Source organism: Geospiza fortis, unplaced genomic scaffold (genome assembly GCF_000277835.1).
Source record: "Geospiza fortis unplaced genomic scaffold, GeoFor_1.0 scaffold138, whole genome shotgun sequence".
Lineage (NCBI taxonomy): Eukaryota > Metazoa > Chordata > Aves > Passeriformes > Thraupidae > Geospiza > Geospiza fortis.
The window spans coordinates 3,264,698-3,290,808 of record NW_005054307.1 but is presented as its reverse complement, the minus strand read 5'-3'; the positions used below and the strand labels follow the sequence as shown (position 1 = coordinate 3,290,808).

Here is a 26,111-nt window from a genome sequence, read left to right as displayed (position 1 = left end):
AGCCAAGAAAGCCAACAGAATGGGTCCACCATATCAAAAATAAAACACAAACAAAAAGAACTTGCAAAAAACCATCAATAACAAATACAATACTGCGCTGCTTAAATTATTCCATCATTAATATAAACTGCTGTGAAACTTTTACTAAGTTCCCTGCTAGTGCTGCAGAATACCCCACCCCTTAAATATAACAAATCCAGCCAAGTCTGTTTGTTGTCACAACTCTAAAATAATCCACAGCTCCAGCCATCAGCAGTTTGCATGTTTTAAACTATCTCAATGGTTTTGCACCTCGAGTTTCATTGCAACCTGCCTCTATGGGACAGCAACTAACTAAGGCACAAGCCTGCTGAGTGTGTGAGTCCATCTGTCGCAGCATGTGTGCAGGTCAGAAAGATGCTAAAGGAAATATATGGAACATGTGTTTAGTATTAGTTCGTGTCATGAAATATAAATGACCTCATCTACCACTCTCTAGCAACTCTTCTTTCTTATGCTCAGCACATTATCATGTAGCTCAGATATGGAAGATACTAAAGAGATGAGAAGCAGCCAGCATTTAAAAGACAAAACTCCAACTTCAATTTGACTATAAAAAGTTCTTGAGCTCTATTTCTCTGGTGTTTAGAGTACTGATTTTGTAGCTCCCCAATGCTCTTTTCAATCTTTTCATATCTTTTAGTTGCACAGAGTGTGATCTCCTAATGAATTTGCAAAGATAGTTCTTGAGATGATGAAAGAAACACATTTCTTTAATCCCAATTTCTTTTCATTAAACTAAGCTTAAATTCTATTTGTACCTCCACAACAGATAGTAGTTTCATGGGAGTTACTATTCATCAAAAAATATTTTTTATTATTTTGTCAAGTAAATCTAACTAATGGCACCAGAATTTTCTAAACTTTGTCTCCATCAACAAGTTCTTGTTGTATGTCTAGACCTTCCCACACACTCAGATAGATATTACAGAACTACCCAAACATTTTCTTAAGCAAAAATTGTTCCACCTTCTGGAATAGTCCTCAACATTCTGTGGTGAAGATCAGGGCAATGCAGAGGACACAGGACATATAGGGGATATCTTCAGCACTGGACTGTCTCAGGGCTTACAGGGATAGAAAAATGAAGGCTATGGTAGGCTGAACAATATGGCACCAGAAATCAGATCTCCTAAACATATAAGCTTGAAGTTCAGCACTTTGGATATTTAGAAAGATTTGTTTTACGTGTTTAGAATGTCAAAACAGTTTCTAGGAAAAATTTGTTCTGGAAATTAATTCTTAGTTCTTGCAATGTTCTTTCCAAGGAGCTGGAACAAAATGTACCAGTGATTCCCTATTGGCTCAATATATCTGTTGTGAAACCTTGATTCAGATGTGTATCCTCCTTTTCTAAATAGAGCATGTTAGAAAAACATCTACTGCTAAGTAATGGAATTCAGCAAGATCTAGAGGTTGTACAAGTTTAAAAATCATATCTGAGCTGTTTCTGGTTGATTGTCTCACATACCTGTAGCTATGACAGACAGGAGAAGCTTCACATTCCCTTTCCTCAAACAAAGAGTCTGGGCACTCCCGACCACCATTGGCAGGGAGCTGGATGATGACTCGGTGACGGGATTGCTTCCTTACTGTGACACCCCCTGAAAAGAGTAGAATAGCTGGTTTCTACTGCTGCTACTTAAGGTTGAAACTAATTAGGGTGAAAACAAGGTTTTTGAACCAATTGCCATAACATTGACATGCTATTTTGCCCATAAGCAGAAAAATTAGGCCTAATAGAAAAAACACTTCAATTTCATCTCAAGGCAGAAAGCAGAACTAAACAGAAAGCAACACCAGCAATATTGAACAAGTGAACAGACATCTGAAGTGAATAAACAGTTCAAGAGAGCAAATATTAAACCAGCTTAGTTCGCTGCTACACTTTAGAGTTTGAAGGTGTAAGCTTGCTCTAAACATTTGCATGTAAAACTAGAAACAGAAATTCCACGCTAGAATTCCTTTACAGTTTGCAGTTTTTAATTATTATGGTCATCCATTATTAATGCTAAACAGTAAATAGTTCCTGTAGGAATTTTGATTTCAGTCATCTTCAGGTATCGGTTCTTCAGGCAGAAAATTGAGAGAAAAGCTACAGATCTGTATTAGTTCCACAGCAATGCCTATGTTAGGTAAAAATCTTGGAGGTTTTTTATTTTTTTTTTCACAGAGAGCAGTGGAGCAGACATTTGGCTGACTGGGCTGATATCAGCTTTGGGTGGGTTATTACAGCAGCTGCAGCTTGTCTGATCACAGAAGCATGCTGGATCACAGCCAAGCAATTGTAATTAGGAGTGAGCAGTAGGAGAATCCCGGCGGTGGCTCTCCACCACCTGGCCACTCTTCAGCACGGAGGAAACCCTTCACTCCCCAGTCAAACAGCTCCAGGAGATGCCAGGAGCTGGCACAAGGGGCAAGACAGACGTGCAGCCCAGCAAAGCTACTGACCTGCTTGCTGGCACAAATGGGTAAACCCCATGAAATATAAATTGTTTTTGTAGTATGGTCTCACTGAATAGACAAAACACTCATAGTTCACAAATATACTGTTTTATAGAAGCTTGTACAATAGTATGTGGTGAATATTCAGGAAGATATGCTTATTGCATCAAGAACTTTCTTAAAACCCACAGAAACTGGAACAGAAAAGGATGGCATTTTCACTCAGTATGATGTCCTCAAACAAAAATATTTCAGAAAGAACAATTAATACTGCTGCAAAATAACACATATATAATAATGAATATTTATTTCATAGATTCAATTCCCCAGTTTTTCAAAGGTTATGAATTTAGTCTTCCTAACCCCTTTTTTTATTTTTTAGAATGCATTGAACACTGATAGGAATTACTGCAAAAATGCCTTCATGCTTGTGTCCTTTACCAAGCATAAAGAATTGGCCGTGACAGCCCAAGTCTGGATGTTTGATGTAACAATATCTTTTACATTCTGTGAGTAGCTGTGAGTAATCACCATGTCCCACACAGGGATTAGCACCCTGTGGAAGAGGGAGTATTATAGAGTCTGTCTGTAATAGTACATATTAGAAAAATGCCTCATGTTAAGCTCAAGAAGAGAAAAAAACCATAAAATGTGGCTAATATTAAGCCTGTCATCACACTAACTTCATGTATGATTTTGTTGTAATAAAAATTCAGGGGAGACCTGCACAGTTTTAAAGAGCTTTGCCAAGTGTATTAAAATGGTGTTGGATTTCATGTTTAAATCAGACCACTCACATCAATGTAAAGTCTGTTGATTTTTATTAACTCTCCTTCAATTTTCCTTGGAGCAGAAGCAGCCAGACAAAATTACGTACAACTGCATATCTACTTAGCTACATACCTATCTCCTTGTATATAAAGACTCAGGTTTTTTTCTGAAGAACAAACAGCATAAACTTAGGTATTTCCAAACCCCATCTCATAATCTGACAATTAAAATGCTAACACTGTGTAAGTATTGATGTTCAGATGACAAGCTGATGATAACAGCTATGTGTCTACCTTGTAACTAGTTATCTCTTTATCAGTGTAAGATGCAAATAGGAGTTTGTGACATTAGGCAAAATGTGGGAAAAAATCCAAACAGATGCATATAGAAAATGGATAGAAATAACTGTTCAGCAAAAGTTCTATGTCCTCCCTGCAGCAGCTGTACCAGATATTACATGTTCTCTGTCAGAAAGAGATGTGCATAAGCATTCTGCCAAAAGTGATTGCAAGTAATTGACTCCCCATCTTTTACATTTTTAAAATTTACTAACATGCAATGGATAAAATTACCTTCTTGACATGAAGAAGGACATGGTGTCCAGTCACTGAATGGAGTCACAATGCAATCCTTCCTACAGGGAAGCAGACAAGGTCTCACAGTTTCAGGTCGAAGACTTTCAGGGCATCTAACAAAAAAATCACAAAGAAGCACTATCAAATAAACAATCACTCTGCAATGAAGTAGTGAATTGTGTGACGTACTCAATGCTTGTAGGCACATGAGGACAGTGCTTGCTGCCCAGAATTCACCAGGATGGAGCACAGCTATAAAAACTAGTAGCAATGAAATACATGTGGTGAAAGCAAGCCAAATCTAGTGTATTCTGCACCTCAGGATTTAAATAATCATCATCCCTCACTCACCATGCTAGACTCTGTATTTTCAGGGTAATTTTCAAGCTTTCACCTAATTATGAAGAAAAGCCATCCCATTTAGCTTAGTAAAATACATTTTCAGGTTTTATCACTTTATCATAAATAAAAACTCTGGAAGGAGGCATATTTAAAATAAATAACACTTCCAACCCAGGAACAAATAGGTATAAGCTGGCTGTGATTATGAGAGAAACCAGAAAAGGATTTAAAGCTGTCAGATCAATGAGACTGAGAAAGACTGTCAGAAAAGGCAGAAAACCTTACTTGTTTTAGGAAGAGACTTGATCAGCATATAAAAAGGATTATTGGACTGCCACATATGGGACTCATTACCCAGGTCATTTTTCCCATTCTGTGGGGATTCTGTCTTTTTTCATCAAGGAAAAACTCTCTATGCCACAATACTTGTTTCAGAATGATACAATAACTCTCGCAGAAGTACTGAAAATATTTGAAATAATTTCAAAATTTCTATTGCTCCAAAAACATACAGACTGTGGACTGTCTGAAGAATATGTAAAGATGTAAGAAAAACACAACATCCATGTTTGAGTTCTTTTGGATCATTACAGAAAAACATTACTATGATTAGCTTTTCCTCCTTTCAGTCCAGGGCAGCTGGGACCAGAGAGGTGAGAGAGGCAAGTCTAATGGTAAAATATCAGGAAAATCTAGTCTCCATGGTCAGCAGAGGACTATGCCTGTGCAATGTGAGGATGACAAAAGCTGATTTGCAGTTTTATAGGAACATACTCTTCAACAATAATTGCTTGTGCATGCTTTCCATCAGATGTCTCTGCATTTTCCTGTCAATTCACATATTGTTCTTAGTATGTGATCAATTACTATGAATGAGCACCAATTCCTTGGTGCCCTCTTAAAATGGGATCTCCATCCCTTCTCTTTTTCCCCCTCCCACCAATGTGAAAAAACATTAAATAATACAGCTATAGCAACACAAACCTCCATCGCCCCTCTGTAAGTTCTCTCTACAATTTTAAGTCAACTTGTGCCTCAGTTCTATGTGATTCATAAAATCAGATTATATATGCAAGGGTGTGTTTAGATATGATCAGATACATTTTAAAAGAAACCTCTGCTTCCAATCACATATACTGACGATATTGTCAGAAATTTTCTTTAAGATTAAAATTAAAAAATGTTTCTGAAAAGCATTGAACAGTAGCTTGCTAATGGCTTTTCTTGCACTGGCTTTTCCCTTTAAAAACAGGAGAAATTATAAGCATACAAAACAATCTGAAATACACACATTCACCATTTCACAGAGAGCTTCATCTTTCAGGAGTGCTAAACACTACAATTGCTCTTCAGATACTTAGGCAAGGCAATTAGTTCAATTAGAACACCGTTTCTATGCTTTATATTGTTTGTATTTACTATATATGGCTTAAAGCAAAGTATTGATTTTTTTGCAGTCCTTACTCAAGGTCAAATTAAACAGAAAAGATACATGCTGGAGTCTGTAACTTGTGAGGCAGATAAGGCCAATAATATTGATTGTATCGTACCACAGTAATCCTTTTTATTAAGGGGAGTTTAAAACAAGGTTCCTATTTACATTTTCATGTTAAATGTCTCGGTCTTTAAAAATGATTCAGTGATTTTGATGCAACGACTTGAAGGAACAACCAAGACCTTTTTTCACTTCACACGATTCACTTATGAAAGAATAAAACAGTCGTCCTCCCAGAAATTAACATCAAATCAAATGTAGAGGCATCTACAGTAGATTTAAAAAGGATGATAAATCATTAGAGGTTTGTGGGGTTTTTTAATATAAATGTACCAAACAAAAGATAATTCTATCATGACTAAATAGAACAGCAACTTAATACAGATATACAACAATTTAGATTACTGAATGTGCAGACATTACTCCCCACATTTCCATTTAAAGTAAATTAGGCTTAAATCTACAGTCGAATAAAACAGCAAATGGCAGGCATCAAGCAAACATTCCGTGTGAAAATAGCTGCCTCATGAACTTTCTAAATGACCTCTGCTACCAGTTCTTAGAGTTTTGAATCTGTTCTGAGTGGGATATATTTACAGACTGCAAATCCCTACAAAGATGTTATCAAATGCATTTTACTAGCAGCTAATCTGTATTTAACCCTGATAACACATAAAACTGTAAACCCAAATCATTGGGCCAAAGAAATAACTTTAAAAAACCACATAAGTGGTGAAAAAAACCCACAAATTTTGTCAAACTAATGTTCAAACTAATGTTTCAAATTAATGCAATGCCATTTTTCACTATGCTGCAGCTCCTTGGTCTGGTTCTGAGAAGGGGTTTAGTGTATTTAGATTAATATCACTATTTTTGAGTGGAACTGCATTAATCCATACAATGTGTTGCTTGTTTGGAAGCAACACAACGATCTTGGAAATGGTGCTGCTCTGCATTTCACACTCATACTCCGAGAATTTGATTGTGACTCAACCTGATGGTGGTAAGGAGACAACTGGATTTATTTAGCTGTCAGCAGAACCACCATTGTAAATACCATCCATTAAAATCCATACTGAGAAAGGTATTGTCTAGTCTTCCTGTTGTGCCAGTCTTGTATTTTCAGAAGATTAAATGTCCCCTCATGAGAACATACAGAAGAGGGTATTTTTGCCTTTGCAAGCAGACATCGGCAATAAAAATATAAAGCAGTAAAATCCAAACATAATTACAGCATGAAGATACTTTTAAAGGTTTTTACTTTTTGGGGCCTACTTGTCCCACGTTGACTCTGACACAGATGACCTTTCTTGTCTGCATCCCCACGGAACAGGTGGCCTCCCCGTTCCAGCTGGCAGAGGAGTTGAAAGCAGAGACAGACGTGTCCTCTATGCACTGTCCCCACGGGCCAGTCTGCCAGTGGTACACAGTGCAGGAGTGCTCGTTACAGCTGCGTGTCTCCTGCAGGGCACTGCTGTTCGGGCACTGTACTCCTCCTGGAACAATGAAAGAGGGAAAAAGACCCTTCACTGGAAGGAGATATAACTTTTATTTTAAAAAAACCACATACCACAAACCCACTTTGAAGTTTTCTTAGTTATATATTATCAGTTTGATTACATGAAAGAAATGCTGTTCCCTTTTCCTCCTCTTCATATGCCCAACATTGACAAATTTTGATCAACAAGTCCCATAGAACAGACTGTTCATGGACAGTATGTAAGTCTGTACCAAAAGGATAACAAAATAATCATAACTTCTATAATACTAATGTGCTTGGAGGGATCAACAGCCTTTTATTTCAGGGTTCTCTAGAAGAGACTGCAAGTGAACACATAAGGATGTATGAAGGCTCTAGACAGAAGAAATGGTCAATTATTCTAATTATACATGTGTAAAGACCTCTGTTTATGTCTAATTCACAGATTAATTGAAAAGATTTTTGAAGCTCTTGTCCTAGGTCCCAGTGGATGTTTATCCATATTATGTAAACCAAAGAGGATGGCACAGCTGGCAATTCCAGGTCCAGATTAAGATAACAAAGGCTATTGCAGGTTAAGATTAAAATGCACTCAAGTGTCAATGATTGTGAAGAAAAGCTATCTTTGTTGTGCTTGGTTTCTTTGATAGTATGTTCAGTTCATTATATTCAAGCACTTCAAACCCACTTTGGCCTCCCAGTCCTCCAGGAGAAATGAAGAGGTTTTTCCTACCAGAGCTGATCACAGGCTACTCCATGTCCAGCCCTGTGAGCAGACATCATGCCCGCTAAATATCTGGTGTTACTAAAATCTAGGTTCGAGATTCTGGCCTAAAGGAACAATGGGACTCCTATCTCCAACTGATGGAAAGGCAGTAAAAAATCGAAACAACATTTTAGCCTCTCCTAAAAGACAAGAAAAGTAAGAGAGACAATTGAAAGAGGAGCTTTTTATTAGTTAATGCTGATGATCCATACAACTTTTCTCTAAAATGTATGCTCCCACCAAATGCATGTTGTAGAGTATATTATTTATACCCCAGCACTGACCTTCAGGTTGACTGTCTGCTCTACAGATATGGGGGAGGGAAGGGGATTTCAGCACCCGTTGTTAAAATTAAACAAAAAAAGTACATGTAACCAAAGAAACAATGGATGTTTCAAATATTCCAATGCCAGAAAGTCAAGTTGCCAGTATAAAAATACTTTATACAACAAATTGCTCTGCATGGTCTAGATCTGCAGCAAACATGAGAAAAGGTTCATTCTAATGAAAACACAAGATAAAATAATAATTCACAATTTATTTCTCTAGGAATATTTTTAATTTCTGGCTTTTTCCTAAAAATATTGATTTAACCAAGCAACTGGAAACATCATATTAGTTGAGATGTCATGCAACAGACTAGCTAATCTTAAATTTTGCAAAGGGGGATTGGAAAAACCTACAAATATGTGAATCTAATTAAAGAATAACTTGAATATTTTTTTGGTACAAAAGAATTCTTATTTAAAATATAGATTTAAAATATTGAAAATATGTTTAAAATATTGAATGCCACAGGCACCAGTTCTTAAGACATTTGAGAATAAAGTGACAACTTAGGTTCAGTTTCGGCAGCTACACAAGAATATATATTCAGGGGAAAAAAAGAGATTGACATTGACTTGTAAATGAAAAACATTGGGGCATGAATGTCTGCAGCTCAGTGGGAATCCAGTTCTGTTCAGATTAAACCAGCAGTTAAAAAACATGCAAAGACTGAACAAAATGTGGAAATAATACTACTAAAATAAAAATCAATGTGCCATTCTGTGCAGGAAAACAGCATTCTCTTGTGCTTCCTCCAATTTAACTAGGTACAGAAAATGCAGAAGGGCTTGGAGAACTGGCAGTTAGAGATGCCCTTTACAACATCTGTGTAGGGGCAACAAGTTTATGAGCATATCCCCAGTAGGGGACAGGTTTGACAGGAATGTAAAAGTTAATGAGTATCACAGAAAAAAAAAATAAAATAGACATTTGAATTAATCAGAATATAGGAAAAGGGGACATACAATAATAAACACATCCTTTAATAATAAATTATCAGATGACAGTAAACAATTTCTTGGCAGTACTAAAAATAATAATTTCAAGGATACAAAAACCAGTTGGGGCTGAAGTATTTAATTTTGGGTTTCGATTTTTAAGCAAAGTAGACTTGGAAGGGAAAGCCTAGTTTTGCAGAGAGACTTGCATATTGCTCATAAAATAGTTGACAGAATTGTCCTACACTTAGATTGCTTTTCTGCCTGGTTTGGAGCTGCTAAAGGGGTAAGACACCTTGCTCTAGGATATTCAATGATTGGATTTTAAAAATTTTTTTTGGTGACAAAGACTCGATAACTTCGAAATTTCAAAATGTTAAACATTTTTAAAGCATTTAGGATCATTTTAATTAATCATTTTGATATCCCCTCTTTTTGCAAAGGCATATAGTTTTATAAATGCATTTCAAAACAGCTGGAATAATTTCAAAGTTTGAGAAAACAGATGTGACTGAACTGCCTCTTGCATTCTAGTGAGTGAAACGAGTGTTACTCATTTTTTTGCTGTAGGCAGGAGGTAGGCACTTCTCAAGGCAGCTGCACTTCCTGAGACAAACACAGTCAGAACCAAGACTGTTCCTGTTCTGCAAACATTGATGCTTCCTCCCCTGGTTTATATCAGTTTCACAAACCAAGCAGACCTGTCTGAAATACACAACAGGTCAGGATGCAGAATGGGCTCATGGTGAATGTGAGGTCTGTCCTCAAGACTTTTCCAGGATAGAGTATGAACCCCTGACCCTCACTATACTCAGCAATCTGAGGTGATGGGCTCCTGAGCAAAAGAAGCACAGTAACATACCCTGCCCTGGCTCACCTTTCTCACACAGGTGTCAGGTCACTTAGTAAGTCTTGCCTGAAAATTCAGGTTGTGCAGTTCCAAAACTAAGTGGGTTTTTTTATTCCTGTTTCATGAAAAACCTCATGTTCTCCAAAACTTATTCTTTTGTGAATGAGCAATTTGCTGCTGAAATAAATACCCAATTCTGTGCTTTCAGATTTAATTACCAAACACTGTTATTTCAAGCCAGGAAAATACAAAAATTAAAAACAAACTCAATAAATGTAGGAAGAGTAAATTAAAAAAACCCCTGAGCATAACTTCTTGTTTGCAACTATGAAGCCAAACTGTATTGTAATTTAACAGGAATAAAATTTTAAAGCATATCAACAATAATCTGTTAAGTATTGTTAAGAAACTCCTTTGATCCAGATATTTCTTACATATTCAATAAATCCGTCTTGCAGATAGATGAGAAGAGCTGTTGGTCCCTGTCAAACAGAATATCTGATGAGATGGATAACTGATATTCTATACTATCTAACTGTGATTCTTAGTGCTCTGTGCTATATGGTCATGCCAAACAGTCCTTCTGACATTACACTTTGTTTTGACATTACACTTTGTTGATCTATGAGCATGTAGCACCCATAGTAAAGCTGCTGAGCCTGCCCTAAGAGAATAATAATATGAAATTTTTCCCTTCCCTCTCATTTTAATAAATTAAGTTTTAATTTATTTTCCTCTTTGCATTATTTTCCTCTTTTACATTTTTGTTTTTTTGGTTTTGGTTTGGGGTTTTTTTGGGAGGTGGGGTGTTAAATCTTTACTTTTCCAAAATTGGTTTTACTGATAAAACTTAGGATGTACCCACAACATTACTGTTATGCTGTATTGCACCAGTTTTCCAGTCTATGGCACTATATAATCAAAACAGAATCAATCTACATATTTATTACTTACCGAAAAACTAATATTAATTAGTGCTTTTGAGTCTCAGGTACAGTAGTAATGTGAAATACTCTTAGTGCACACTACTCATTATATAAGATTTATTGTAAGCAGGGAGTAAAAAGAAGAACAGAAATATTAAACAGAATATAAACCAAAAGTAAACACACCCTACATTCAAGAGATAGGCTGGGCTGTATACAATACCTTACTGGATTTATGCAGAACAACTGTATGAGGTAACACCACTACGTCCTTTGCTGTCATTTTGTATTTTGAGACAGTGACTTTTCTGAGTTTCTCACTGTACCATGAAGATAGATTTGACAGTGACACAAATGAGCTAACACTATAGGCAGTCTCACAGACAGGCAAATTTATAAATCACTTTGCCTTTCAAACCTTCAAGCTGAGGACAATGATCTCAGAAAAAAATACCAAAAAATTGTTATTGTGACACTCATTTTCACATGGAGTCATCTCACAAAGGACAGTAAGTCTTTATCTTGAGAAGAGATTCCTTTCTTTTCACTGAATGCAAGTAAATAAGCCCATCCCAGATGTGCATGACCACACTGTGCTTGAGGCTCTGCAGCATGTGGTTTGAGCACATGAAAACGGTCTTGTTTGGAATGAGGAAATGATGATGAGAGGGTGGTACAACTGAGGTCAGCTCCTGGCTCAAGCAGAAATCAGTGTAGTGCTGGAGGGGCAGTTGGTATCCCAGAGCTCATTAGAAAACTTTGTCACTGTTGTAATTTACATATGGCTTATATTTGTTGTATTTTACATACAGCTTACAGTTTTTCTGTGAACCTATTCTTTACACTGAGGAATTATTATAATACTACTGAATTATTCCTATTCTAAATCAAATTAAAAAAAATTATTAGACTGTGGTTGTTTCCTGGTGGCCAGTCATGTTACCTTGATGGTTTCTTCAAACCAATTCAGCAGCAGAGATAGATTGGTACGAAGAGGAAAAAAATTTTCTTAGGTGTGAAATGACATAGCTCTATTACAGACAGTTATATGCCAATGTTAACAAGAAAAATGGTAGAATATAGTATTTTTCATTTCAAAGAGGAGTGAAGCTGAACAATCACAGACAATACCTGATAAAAAGCCATCTGAGAGCCAGATAAAAAACCTATTTCACATGTATCTACAGAGCCTCAAATATTTCAGGGGGTGTTCATGTTTAAGTACGCAAATGAATGAGAATTAAATGTACCAGATACTTTGATGGATTGCAGTTTTCATTGCGTATGCAATGCCTGCAATGCTTTGATCTTTCTAGGCTTGCGCACTGAATGACTAGCAGGAGGATATGTGTGATCAAGGACTCACACCTGGACTCCTTATGTCATTTTAGAATACTAATTTAGCCTTATTCATGGATTTGCAACAGTCTTGCATATTTGATCTTTAATTAATATCCAGTCCTGATACACAATAGGAATAGTATATATTTATTCGCAATATATTTGTCCCATTGTGTTTTGAGAAAAAAACTCAAGGCAACAGGATACAGAAATTACTATGGAATAGCTTACCTAGGCTGGTCTGTCTCTCATACCAACAGCTCAAGAAAAGGTTCAGAAATCCAAAAGAAAATTGTGTGACTGTTCACCTGAACAGAACTGATAGGTGTTTTCAGAACTCAGCTTTAATGTGTAGATGGAATTATTGGTCTTACATTTATGAGACTTGAAATTTTTAGTTTTACATGATGCTTGCAGAGCTTCCATCTACAGTTCTGTGCATTTTTTCTAAGTTCTGAATGTAACTGAGAACTGCCATGTTTTCCAAAAAATGTTCATGTGAAGCTTCCTTTTATATCAGTGGAATACAGATGTTCAAACACATGAATATATTCTGTGCTCCTAGAACAAGAAATTACCTCCCAGCACCCAGTATTTTATGTTTTGGGAACACAGCTGATCTCAGTCATGGGATTCTGGAGGTGAAAAGTCATTCAGTTATTTGTCATGTAACAAATGACTAAGAGGCATAACAGGAGTATGAGGAGAAAGATGAAAATAACTCATTCCACTGAAGCATGAAAAAAAGTTAAACTGATAAATGTTTTAATATAATACAAGAAAAGGTAGAAAGTACTTTCTAGCTAAAATTGTAAAAATCCCCTAAACCTTGGAAGGTTCTTTCATTTACTTAGATGCTTTCATTCTCTGAGTTTGTATGGAGTGCAAAGGAGCACTATATTGAAGAGATCTGATGAGATGTGAGTGCACTCCTGGGTAAGTTGGGCAGACCTAGCAGCTTGCATCCTTAAAAAGAGCACAGAATAACTTCATCTGAAACAGTGGGAAAGAAGGCAGGGTTTGAGCAAAGCTGAAGCACTACAACACCCAGGTATTCAGTTAGGTTTTTCAGCCTTATTTTAGGGATTTCTTCACTACAGCTTCTGTGGTTTGAGATCTGTCAGTCTTTGTGATCACTGCACAACAAATACTAATAAAATTCACATATCCAAAATCCAGGTGATGCTGAACAGCTTTGCTGCATCTGCAGCCTTGTAAATTAACCTAGGTTGTATTAAGTATCTAAGTCAGAATAAGAAGTACTTTTTAAGATTAAGCATAAGAAAGTGGAATAATTTTTCCAGTAATTTAGGTTTTGACTTCTATGGCATGATTATCAGGATTTAAATTTCTGTCTCCAGGAAAATTACAAAAGTATATAGAAAATCTATTGTCTTGACCTACATGGACAAGCAAGAAGCACATGAATATATGTTTATTTGAATTATATGTCTCTGTGTTTCCACCAAAATGAGTCTGTTTGACACACTGTATAAATAAAAGGGACCCCACAAACCAAATTTTTTATAATTTCAAAAAGGTTTCTACTTTGTTACATTAGATCATCTAAGTAATTTACTATTTGCATCACCTACTAAAATAGAGTGCAGTTCTGATTGCAACTTACATTTCTAGCAAAGATTCCTTTCAGAGAAAAGGCTGAAAGTGCTCTGCTATTTTTTTTCACAATCACCCAAATTCTGCCAAATACAGAGTACACTTTTAGCAATGTTAGCTGTGTCTGCAAACAGCAAAGTATATAGTTACTCTGTTTCACTGCTTCCATACCTTGCAGCTTTCACTTTTCAGCTAAATGTGATCTTAAGATAAAGTAATAAAATGCTCAATAGTTTAAAAGAAGAACTAACACGTGCATGTAATCCTTTAATATTGAGGCATCTAACTTTTCTGTCAGTAATATATCTGAGTAAACATCTTCCAAGAACTCTTTAGTGGCTATGTCTCCTGGTTCCTGATGTTGCACGAGGTATTGGCACTCTTGGCATGGCTATTTTTGAACCATGTTATATACAGAATACATTTCCTCTATAACCCAGCCACCTCTCCAAGTACTTAAAACCAAAACAAAAAGAGCTGTAGGAACCATGGGAAATCATCAAAGAAGAGCCATGAACCTGTTTTCTCTTCTCCTTTATATTCCAGCTGCATCTTCTGTTTGCATATGCTGCAGACACTGCACAAGGATCACTTGAACAAATGGAAACCAATCAAGAGTCGAGACTTGTAGGGCAAAACCTAAAGTTTTTCTATGAATAACAATGTTAGTGGGGTAACATAAGTTACCAATTAGAGAAAAGAAACTACAAAACCCTTTTGCTAACCTTTAAACCATTAAAATTATCATATTTTCAGCATTCAGAGTACTTATATCTTTCCAAATTGGACACCACTTGCATCATTAAAATTCTCATCTTTTCAGCATTCAGGATACTTATATCTTTCCAAATTGGACATTAATTAGTGTTGTTAACCTGTATCAGATGAAAAGTTTGTCTTGTTTAATTTTAATGAAAACAAGAAAATCATATATCTGAAATGGAAACACTAACATTACGTACACTAAAAAATATAGTAACTGAAATGAGCAAAATAAACCCTCTTTAAAACAGCTTTAGGTACCAGGAGTAAATGCAGAATAACGATTTAAACAATTTTGCTATATTTAAAACCCCACAATGTGACCTAGCAATTTGTTTCTGTCGATCAAGAAATTACTTTGTCATTACAGAGGCAGTTGAGGACTGACAATCCAAGAGGAGAGGGCGAGCCCTTACCTTCCCCCGCGTAGGCCAGGACGGAGCGGGCGCGCAGCTGCTTCCCTTCTGTGGTTTTTCCGGAGCAGGTGTGCGAGCAGGAGGACCAGGCAGACCACGTGCTGAGCACGCAGTCCTTGGGGCACGGCGCTTCGCACACCACCGGGATCGGGTAGATGGCATCTCTGCACAGCTGCCTGTCAACCTCTTCTCCTGGGGGGAAAAAAGAAAAAAAAAGGCCGTAGCAGTCTATCATTTGCTAAATTAACTTAAAATGAGCAATCTAGTCCAGATGGGCGCACAAATAAATTAGATTCTGTTCTTGTGTACAAACAAGGTAAATAGATTTTTTTATTACTTGTCTCCTCTGCCTCATATTCTAGAAGAGCATACTTAAACCTAGGTTGATTCGATAGTCTCATTAAGTGAATGCCAGTCTGGATGGTCTTTAGGCTTTTGTTTTGTAATACATGATCCCACACAAAACCCAAATGTAACAGAGTATATAACAACCCTATGGAAAACTGTGTACATAGAGATGTATGTATAGAAATGACCCAGTTTTCATGCAGATTTGTGGGAGAAGGGGAAAAACATCCTAATTTAGCCAGCTTATAATCCACGATTCATCCTTTGAATTGCAGCTATCCATCAAAATATACAGTAAATTACAGTCAGATTGTTGTTTGGTTAGAAAGATCTTCATTTGTTAGCAAATCAGCAACACATCACTCTCTGTGTCATGGAGGTATAACAAGATCTATGCATTTGTGTTCTGTAGGTACACATTTCATTATAATAATAAGATCCAGGCTGGTGTGAATTTCTTAATGAAATATCAGCTAGTATTTAAGTAGCAGGGTTGCTTTTGTTTTCAATCAGATAATCGTGGGACCACTATGGCTGAGATCTGTCCAAACAGCACCTTAATCACAACATGGATAGTTTTGTGAGGAGACATGATTTCTTGATCAAATAAGTTATATTTATTAAGGGGGAAAGAATGAATGACCACATATTCTGGTATCAGTAAGTACCGTGATAAATCCTCATGTTGGAGCAAATAATGGAAAAAATGAAAGAGAGAAAGATTCAGGTCCAGTTTTTAGAATTCTAGACTTGTTTGCACAACATAATGCCTGTTATGATGAACTGAAAATGTTGCATCTAATAGCATACTGGACTTCTGAGGCCTTGACAACCACATATAATTAAGGAATGAAAGAGCCAGCTCATTTGTAAATATAAAACTTTTTTTAAAAATTATTTTCTAAAAAGGATAACACTTCAAAGCATCTCAATGCCTTTTGTGCTGTATGATCTTTGCTGTACTTGGGTATAAAACCTTCTGTTATGATTCATCCATTGAAGCACTCTTGAATTTTACATTATTCTGACAGGACAAAACATGAGTTGTCTACATTATGCACTTTCTAAGACCCATCATGTCAACCCCTTTGTTTTAATAGCCAGTGTCAACAAAATAATGTCTTATCAATATTTGCAAATGAATGTAAGTCTTCAATACAACAAAATATTTGTTAGATATATTGATCAAATACCCTGTAATTGAATCATAAAGGCATCAGTTACTATTAGTAACTACCACAATGGATTCGGAAAGCTAATTCAGTAAGAACTGAGCGCATTATAAATGAAGATAGATATGTAAAAATTCTGCTTTACTGAGTCTCAGATTACACTTCATTGTTCAATAGATGTATAATCATGAATTTATTCAAATACTAATCAAAACAGAAACTACATAAACTACATTTTTATTATTCAAAGTTTACAGTCTTTTAAATAAGAATCTCTTAAACAGAGTTCCTGAATCCAGGAGGTGTTTTAGTACTAAATCAGATCCCAGAAGTGTTAATCAAATTCTTTGTGAAAGAGTTAAAGATGAAGGCCATCCATTCAAAATTAGATCCTTTTGAACAGTGCCAAATATTTTAGTCATACAGAATATTTAGGCACAACAGCAGTGCAAACATCAATCTTCCCTGGTTCTGAAAACCCGGGAAAATCCTGCAGCTCATGCTTTTAAAATAGCCTAAAGTAGTCATAGTCATCTGAATTATAAAGACCTTTGAGATCAAGTCAGTCTCAACAGCTATATTTTCCCATATTAGAATACAAATTTGAGCCCTGCCAAAGGCTTCGTGGTTCTCCCATGCCAGGTTCTGGTTCCCTCACTGGACTCAGTCTTTGCATCCGCTGTTCCTTCTCTTATATTGCAGGTCATCACACCCTGACATCAGTGCAGGAGGGAATTCTTCCTGCTTCATCAGAAGGGCATTTGTTTGGGCTCAAGGACAAGAGATAGAGGAGAGGACTAAGGTTCTTTTTCAAACAGGAAGAAAAAGCTAGAAAAGAGGTGAAACCTACTCTCAAATTGTTCCATTGCTAGGTAAGACTCAATAAGGTAAACCGCTAGGACACATGCACACTTTGCAAGAAATGCTACTATCACAACAGTGTGTCACAGTATAAACAAACAACACTATACTGACCTTATTTATCACTTATTGGCTTTTAATTTATTTTTTTAAAATTTAAACTCAAGCTTAGTTTCGTCCCACAATGAAGAATTTTTTGATCTAGTTTCAGTCTGAGTTTATACCTCAAATAAAACCAAGCCTTCACTCTCTCCCAAAATCAAAGGCCTTATTTTTTCTTTGCTTTTACAGAGAAAACATTCTAGAGATATTTATCTTACATACTGGCATTTCGTTTTTGTCATGGGTCCAATTCTTATCTGATGAATTCAATAGCATAGAAATGTAGTTGGAAGAAATGTCTTATAATGAGTACTTCTTATCTTCAGGGAAATATTTTATTTATACTAAATTGTTTCTGACATTCCACTAATGATTTTATGAACAACTTGACCTTTTTTGCCTTCCTCTTTAAAGGGTGTAGTGTAGTCAACCACCAGGAACCACTCAACCCTAAGCTGGGAACAATGCCAGTGTAAAGACTACTTAGAAAAAGTCCCATTTGAAAATGTTTGCCATTGAGTGTTGAAGCAAGTCCAGAGAAGGGCCATGAAGGTGAGCAGAGGACTGGAATATGTCTCCCATGAGGAATGGCTGAGAAAATTGAAGTTGTTCAGCCTGGAGAAGAAAATTCAATGAGACATTATAGCAGCCTTCTAGTGCCTGAAAAAGGCTGACAAGAAAGATAAAAAGGGATTTTTGAAAATGCATGTGATGATAGAACAAGGGGGAAAGGCTTTAAACTAAAAGAGAGAAGATTAAAGAAAACATTCTTTACTGCATAAGAGGAGAGGCACTGGATAAGTTGTCTGTAGACATGATGGATGCTCCATCCCAGGTTAGAGGGAGCTGTGAACCTCTTTTAGTGGAAGGTGCCCCTGCTCATGGCAGAGAGGTTGGAACTAGATGACCTTTAAGGTCCCTTCCAGTCCAAAACATTCAATGATTCTATGGTTTTATTTGAACATTATGGGTATAAATTTATGTTGCATAAGTATTGAAGACAGAACTCCAAAAAAATTACTGAAAGGTGTCTGCCCTGGGTGTATACTCTAAACAACAGAATGACAAAAAAGTAGAAAGCACAGACATGAAAACAGAATATGACATTTCCGTCAAGAGAAATCTTCACCACTTATCAGTTGACTTGTTCATTAAAATCTACCAATGGAATCTAGCAATATTCCATATTTGTAAATAATGCCTATGTTGTTGAATTATATTTCTCTCTTAGGCAAGAGACACACAATTTGGACTAAAATCTCCAAATAGCACTTAAGGAAATGACAGCCCATAAAAATGGCAGGAGGCAAAAGAGGGTTTTTTTTCAAAAATTTAAAATGTCAAAAATTGTTTAAACCTTTCCTGGGATTTATTTTACAGATTTATATCAGTGAGGAGTGCTGATGGGATAGTCTTTTGAATACCTATCTCTTTATCAAATAATTATTCTGGATCCATCCAAACAATCAGCGGAGCAAGTCACTACATTAAGACCTCCTTTTGGCCAACTTCTTGGCTCAAAGACTTCCTGAAAAATACGCCCACGTGAGAGCCACTACTGAACTAGACAGCTATTTAGTTGTTTTAAGACAAACAAACAAAACCAACCAAAAACCACCAAGCCAACAAAAAAAAAGAATCCCAAACTACAGAATAGGCAAATTTTTACAGATCAGAGAGGTAGCTTGTGACTAGCATTCAGGACAAACTGATTAATAATATCAGTATTCATATCACCTTTCTTGTTTTATTACATTCACAAAGCAGGCATTGTATCTGTGAAAATTTAGCCTGAATGCTAAAAGTTGAGCTAGACCATGTTGTGTGGTTAATGCAGTTGAATCATGTTAGCCCTTTGTGGTTTTGTCTACTCATCTGTAAAATGTATCTGGTATTTAGGTTTCTTGTAAAATGCTTTAAGTTCCAATGGGAAGCATTCCTAGAGCTGGAATCACTAGAGAGACATGATAAAGAAACCCTCTTGCTTATTGTGCATCTTTTAACATGGTGCATGCTTCAGCGCACAGTAAAAAATTGCTGTCAAATTCTGACCTGTAGTAAATGGGAAGGCAAGTGCTTAACAGAGAGAAAAATGTTTTTTAAGCCTTAAAATGAACAGTAAAATCACCGCAAGATTCAATGAGGCATAGAGAACAACTTTAAAAAAATCAGCATAAAATAAAGTTGCTGCTAGAGCCCTATGTAATAAGTCAATGAGCCTGGTCTCAGTTCTAAACGAGGAAATTGTTTCTGAAAGAGTGATCTATAGCCTGATATAAACTAAGTAAATTTTGACAATAAAATAAAAATAAGCGGAATTAAATCAAGAGAGTTTTTTGAACTTTAATGGCTAACATTATTTTTAACATGCGTGGGTAATCAGTGAAGGACAGGAATATCACACATTGGTAAAACAAATTTTAAAGTTGTATTTCAAAGTTCATAAAAGAAGTAATGACAGCAACTGAGCCCAAATGCTAGAAGTGAACTGCAGACTTCATATTACTTATTGCTTGTTTCAATATGTTCAGATTTAGTATTATATCTTCAACTTGAAGGAAAAAAGTATATTTTACCAGTATCTTGTACATGATGTGTCATCCATTGGAAAAATGCTGGGCAGCTGAAATATTTGGAAAAGCAATCCAGAGCTCAACTTTTATGTGATTGTAGGTGAGGGAGGCCTTGTCATTATTTAACTGCCTTCAGTAATGCCTCTAAGCATGGAGGCTGCAGGAGAAAAATGCAGTATTACTTCACACAATAGCAAAATTGAGCTGTGTTGCTTGCCACTGACTGTTTCCTTCCTTTCCTGTGTAGAAAAATAATCAACAGGAAAGTATTGAAGTGCCTCTAGTATGAGTTGTAAAGGCTGAAATGGCTGAGAATGTTCTTTATCTTGAACTCCTATGCAGTTTCCCATATGCATTCCTTTCACATGAGGACCTATACCTGTCCTTGCACTGACCCCCTTGTTAACCTCAAAATGTGTCAGACTGGCTGAGGAGCCAAAAATCCTGTGTGGACTCTGCCCATCAAGAACAAAATATGCCTATCTATATTCAAAACTTATTGAAATCAGATCTGTTCTCTGTGCTCACTCCTGTTTTCACTTGGAACTAAGTTTTACCACAGTCACAGTTAGTAAACCATATTCTTCTCCACTAAAAAGTCATCAGTCCATAATCCACCTGCCTCAAAGTTACAGGAATATCATGACTACACTGTAAGAGTAGAGAAGCAATGTTAATGAGTTTAACTGTAATGACCCCAAAGACAGTTTTTTAAAAATTTGAGAAAATCTATAAGTAGGAAAACGTACAAATTTATCCAAATGTGAAATTCTGTATTAGATTTTCTTTAGTAATAACCTGATCAACACATTGGATGATGAGTCTAATGCAAAATGGAAATTCTTCACATTACAGAAAAGCTATCTAACTTATCAAAACCTCATACGTCTTCACATGCCAGGACACCTTATATCTGCAAATGAGAAGATAGTAATAATTCACCAGGATAAACTGAAATTAATGTTTTAATTTCTAATACTTCTGCATCTCTTTCTAATCACTAACTGCTTACCAAACTTCACCACAACAGGAAAAATCATGCCTGCCTAGCATGAAGGTGACAGCAAATTGTGTTTTCCTTCCAAACCTAGAAGCTCCAGAAGTAGTGTGATGTTTTCCTTTTAAAATGTTTAGAAAAGGAACCCAGACTGATTTTTTTTTCTTTTTTTTTTCTGACAATTCTGTTTTGTTGTTTGCTTTTCCTTATACAGGAGGAGTTCTCTGAGGAACACTGTCTTAGAGCACGTGTCTCTAATTAAAATGTATACACAACTTCAAAAGCTGACCCAGATTTTTCAGTAGGGAGAATTTAGAAGTTAATTTCTGAAAACCTAATCAAATAGAAAGGAGAAATGATAATATTTACATGAAATTCATCATTTACCATTTTGTTTAGCTCAACAATCTTAAGAGTATTTGGAAGAAAAAAACCAGCACGTGCAGCAGTATCTGACTGACAGAACAAGTTTTGCCCTTCTGTCAGTTCAATACTAGCAAATAGCACATATTTTGATAGACAATAGGAAACTTTAAATGTTTTACTAATCCCACTATCCTTCATATCACGTTGATGGTATTTATTCATACCTGCTCCAAAAAAACCTTTTAATGTTAGTAAAATGGCAGTGTCTTTCGAAACAGCAGCAACAGTTACCTTAGTAATTAATTACCTTAGTAATTAATTTCTATTACCTTAGTAATTAATTTCCATTACAGTTCTTGAATCGACTGTCAAAAAATATCGTTAAATTTTCAACATTTGGAACAATTTTTAACCTCTCTAATTATCAAACATAAAGTAACATAAACCACAGATTATGACCTCAATATATCCTACTTTGTTGACTCCTAAGTTTTCCAACAAACTGAATGTGAAAAGACTGTGTATTTTTCCATTGTATTATTATTATCGAGTGAAGCTTTTACATTCCTGTCTAATGCTTAGGTGCCTAGCTTGTAGCTCCAAGTGTTAAATCAGCTGCTAATTCCCTAATCACATGCCTTTCTCTCAATTACTTTTGCTAAGTAGCATTTGCATTTAATTAAGTACATCTTAATTAGTTGATGGTTAATATTCTTGAAGTAATTTTCTTCTAAGAAGCCTAAGTAGAAACGGCACTGATTTCAATGAAGACAAATACACTGGTTACTCACATCTGTTCATTATGCAGAAATGACAGAAAGTTGGTCTAATAGTTTAATGATATGTAAACATTGCAGGATTGTAAACTGTTTGATTTGATGGTTTGTGTGTGCAAATTTACTGTGGTTTTGCTTTCAGAGTAGTATCATGCACTTATTCCTTACTGAAAGAAAAATGGTAAACATGACACTTCGGCCACTTACTCAAAAAACCCACTGTGAATCTCATAAACACGTATGTTTCTATTTTTGTTTTTTTTAACAAGAAACTTGAGAGCACAAGCACAGGTACCATCATCTTATTTACATTTTTACCCTTCCTGCACAGATAAACCAGAGACTTATAGAAAAGGCCACTGACTGCTGTCCTTTGCCTATGCAAATACTGGAAGATATATATATATACATTTTAAAATAAAACACTAGATTTTAAAATATGATTTTGACTTTTTTAAAGCAAACATTTGCAATGACAAATGACTATCAATGACAGGAAGTAGTAGTACACAAAGGAAAATAGCTGGAGCTTAGAAACCCACCATAACCAGGGCTTTTACAATCAAAGATAACAGCATGTTAACACACTCAAGAAAAAAAAAAAGATCTTTTTATTGTTTTCTATTCCTTAATGAGATGAAACACCACATTTTACAAGCAATAACTTCTTGTTAATGGCTATATGCAAATTTCTTCTTTATTCACCTTATGGGAAAAATAATTCTGATGCGTGGGATGACACTGGCTTCAGGAACTCCCACATTCATGCAGAAATATAATTTCAAACATAGTACCTGAACACTTCAGCTCCTTCTCTGTAACCAAACCAGTAAATGAGCTCAGTTACAGCTTATAGGGTAGCATGTGTTTGCTAACCTTTCCCCCAACACAGCATATCACCAACTGTGTAGACAAAAGGCAGAAGCAGGTAGCACTGCAAGTGGTTTATAGGAAAGCTGAACAATGCGAAAGCCATTCTGCTCCAGAGGTAAGACAGTGCTGGTTACAAGCTTTCTTCTCTGTCCTTAAATTCATCCAAATTTTCGATCACACAAATTTCAAGAAAAGTGAGTTGCTGATAAAAAAATCCAGGTCAGTATTCCTTAATACATGATGATTAATTCATCCTGCACCATATGCAAAACAGTCACAGGAATAACCAAAACCAAAATAACACCCCATAGCTTGAAATAATGGTAACAATAAAGGGAAAACTCTGACACAAAAATTAAGGACATATTTTTAAGATGGGTATTTCCTGCTATAATTGCTTCAGTTGGAAAACATCTTTGCATATTCTTTGGCAGTAACTTAAAAATAATGGTTCAACATAATGAACTAACACCTTCAGATACAATATTAATGTTTCCAGTAATCCCATTTTCATGTCTGGTAATGACAGAACATATGTACCTTCATTTATATTAGAGTCATCTATCAGGATTACAGTCATGTAGACAGAGTCTAAATTTGCCAGACACAAATAAAACCAGGGAAAGAAATAGTACTTCTTTACCCAAATAATATATTTTTATTTACAATGCAGTGACATTTGGCCAGATCAAACAGCAGTATGAAAAAATAATATCCCATAACTGTGCTAAAATAGAAAAATACAGAAAACTCAGGAAGAAAACCCCAAGAAACCAAAATCAAAACCAAAAGAACACTATGCACTTTTTTTCTGTGAAAGGGAAAACTTATTTGGGCTTGACTTCTTTACTCAACGAGATTGAGAAAGGTGAAAAATAACTGTTCTCTTTTTGCCATCTTAAGATTTGTGGTAGCCACTTTGAAACTTCACCTCATATTCCTTTATGCCCTTTCTAAATTTTCACTATATTTTGCTAGATTTATTCAGATTTGCTCAGAAAGTATTGAAAAAGATTTTTCCAATTTTCTCTCTATTTCTAAGTGGTGGGGGTGATGGCAGCCACAGTATCAGCTCCCCCAGGCATACAACATACAGCAAACTTGGCTACCAGCGAGAGTCTCAGTTAAAAAAAATTGAAAAAAAATAGATACATAGATGAGGCAAGTTCCTTCACTACACACACAAAGACACTCAGGGTGTGTTGTACCACTATGGTTTAAGAAGTAACTCAGCCTTTTTATCTCTGACACAACCCTGAAAGGTACTCAGTGCATATTTTGTATCATATGCATCAAAGACTAATGGAAAACTCTTCTTACAGATGATACTTCTTTGATTCTTCACTACTTCTGATAGCACTCAATATTCAATAGCATGAAATAGGCTGTAAATGAACTACTGGAGTCAGTATCTGTGAAAAAGCCTGACCTAAACAGGGATACTGAAGAATTAATCCAAATTAATTAAACTGGGACTTTGAAGGAGATTAGTTAAACTGTATTAACATTTTGTATGGCTATCTTACTCAGAAAGAGAAAATTCTTGACAAATAGAATTAAGAACACTTTAACTTTGAATAAGAGGATTCACAGACACATTTAATATAAAGTAATTATTTTTGCAGTTAATTTGCATCAACTCTGGGAAGTGCCTTCATGCATATAAGCAAAGTAAACAAAAACTGAAACATGATATGCCTTTAGCTGAAGATCTCCTAGTCTTTTAACTTGATGCTATAGTAGACTTGTACCACAGGGATAGAAGTTCAATAATTCTAATAAAGACTCCAGCAGAGTACCCAAACACTGCCTAACAACAGGAGTAAAATTTTCCTACTGCTTGACAGGTAGTTGAAACATTTTCATGGTTCATTTGCTAATGTAGTCTTACTGAGAATGATAAGGAACAGAGAATACAAGTGTATTGATCATAACCAAGCAGAGTTGCTTTCTAGTGTCAAATAAGCCAATCAAATGTCATCTTGATATGAAAGAAAAAATAAGTTTGATGACAGGCTACGGTCCCATTGAGAATAAAATCAATATTAGTCATGGGACCAGCTGGGATCAATATGTCAAACCAATAGGCCATTTTAGCAGGATGGGGAAAGGAGAGGAAAAGTGCTGACAGAGCTAAAAGGAAAAAAGAGGACAGTGAGAACCCTGAGGATGAGATCACTTGAAAATTCCCATTGTATTTCTAAAAACACTTGTCAAAAGCACCAAGCCACCTTAAAAAGATATAGCTAGTTCCAAGAGTAGCTAGCTAGTTCCAAGATCAGTTTATTCTCATAAACTTTTCCCAATCAAGCCACAATTCATATAGTGAAAAATTTAGATTCAAGTATGACTTCCAGAAAAAAGATTAAAAATACTTCCTCCATTTGTATTTAAAATGTTAAAGAAGCTCTACTGTGTTTAAAAGTCAAGAAAAGTCTTTCCACAGGCTTTAGAAATAGTGATGGTGTTATTTGAATACCGTAGGATTTAAAATACATGGATTTCAAAACGCAACATGCATTTATTGCAATGCGTCTTTTTGATTATTTAAAACCCCCATGTTTTATTAAGCACTGAAAATTATTGTACTACTTTTTCACTGCTGAGTATTCTCAGCAAATTTTTAACTTCATCATATATGGACACAGACTGTTGTAGCCTTTTAAAAGGTATTTCACAGGTAAAAGCCTTTTCACAGGTATTTTATTGTAAGTGCTATTTTACACATTTCCCCCTCCCATCCAATAATGTCAAAATAACCTGGAGAACAAGTTTGGGAAGGGGACTGGAATGTCAATGACTTCAAACCAGTTTGATTAGAAAAGATATTTCTGATGTGCTGAACTAGACTAACATCTAGGGATATGAGTTAGGAATAGAAGCATAAAAAGGAAATAATAGGCAAGAAAAGCAGTAGCATGAAAACAATGTGACAGTTCCACTAATGTCAGTA

The 26,111-nt window shown here is 35.8% G+C and overlaps 1 protein-coding gene across 2 annotated transcripts in view; it reads right to left on the bottom strand.

Annotated features, from left to right (window-relative positions):
- THSD7A (thrombospondin type 1 domain containing 7A) overlaps positions 1-26,111 on the bottom strand; it is a 190,082-nt gene that overhangs the window by 54,976 nt on the left and 108,995 nt on the right. For both annotated transcript variants that reach the window (XM_031066748.1, XM_031066747.1), the window contains 4 exons: positions 15,091-15,282; positions 6,929-7,163; positions 3,828-3,943; positions 1,511-1,643 (listed from right to left, as the gene is read on the bottom strand). In XM_031066748.1, coding sequence (XP_030922608.1) covers positions 1,511-1,643; positions 3,828-3,943; positions 6,929-7,163; positions 15,091-15,282 — 676 coding nt within the window. The remainder of the gene's footprint in view (positions 1-1,510; positions 1,644-3,827; positions 3,944-6,928; positions 7,164-15,090; positions 15,283-26,111) is intronic.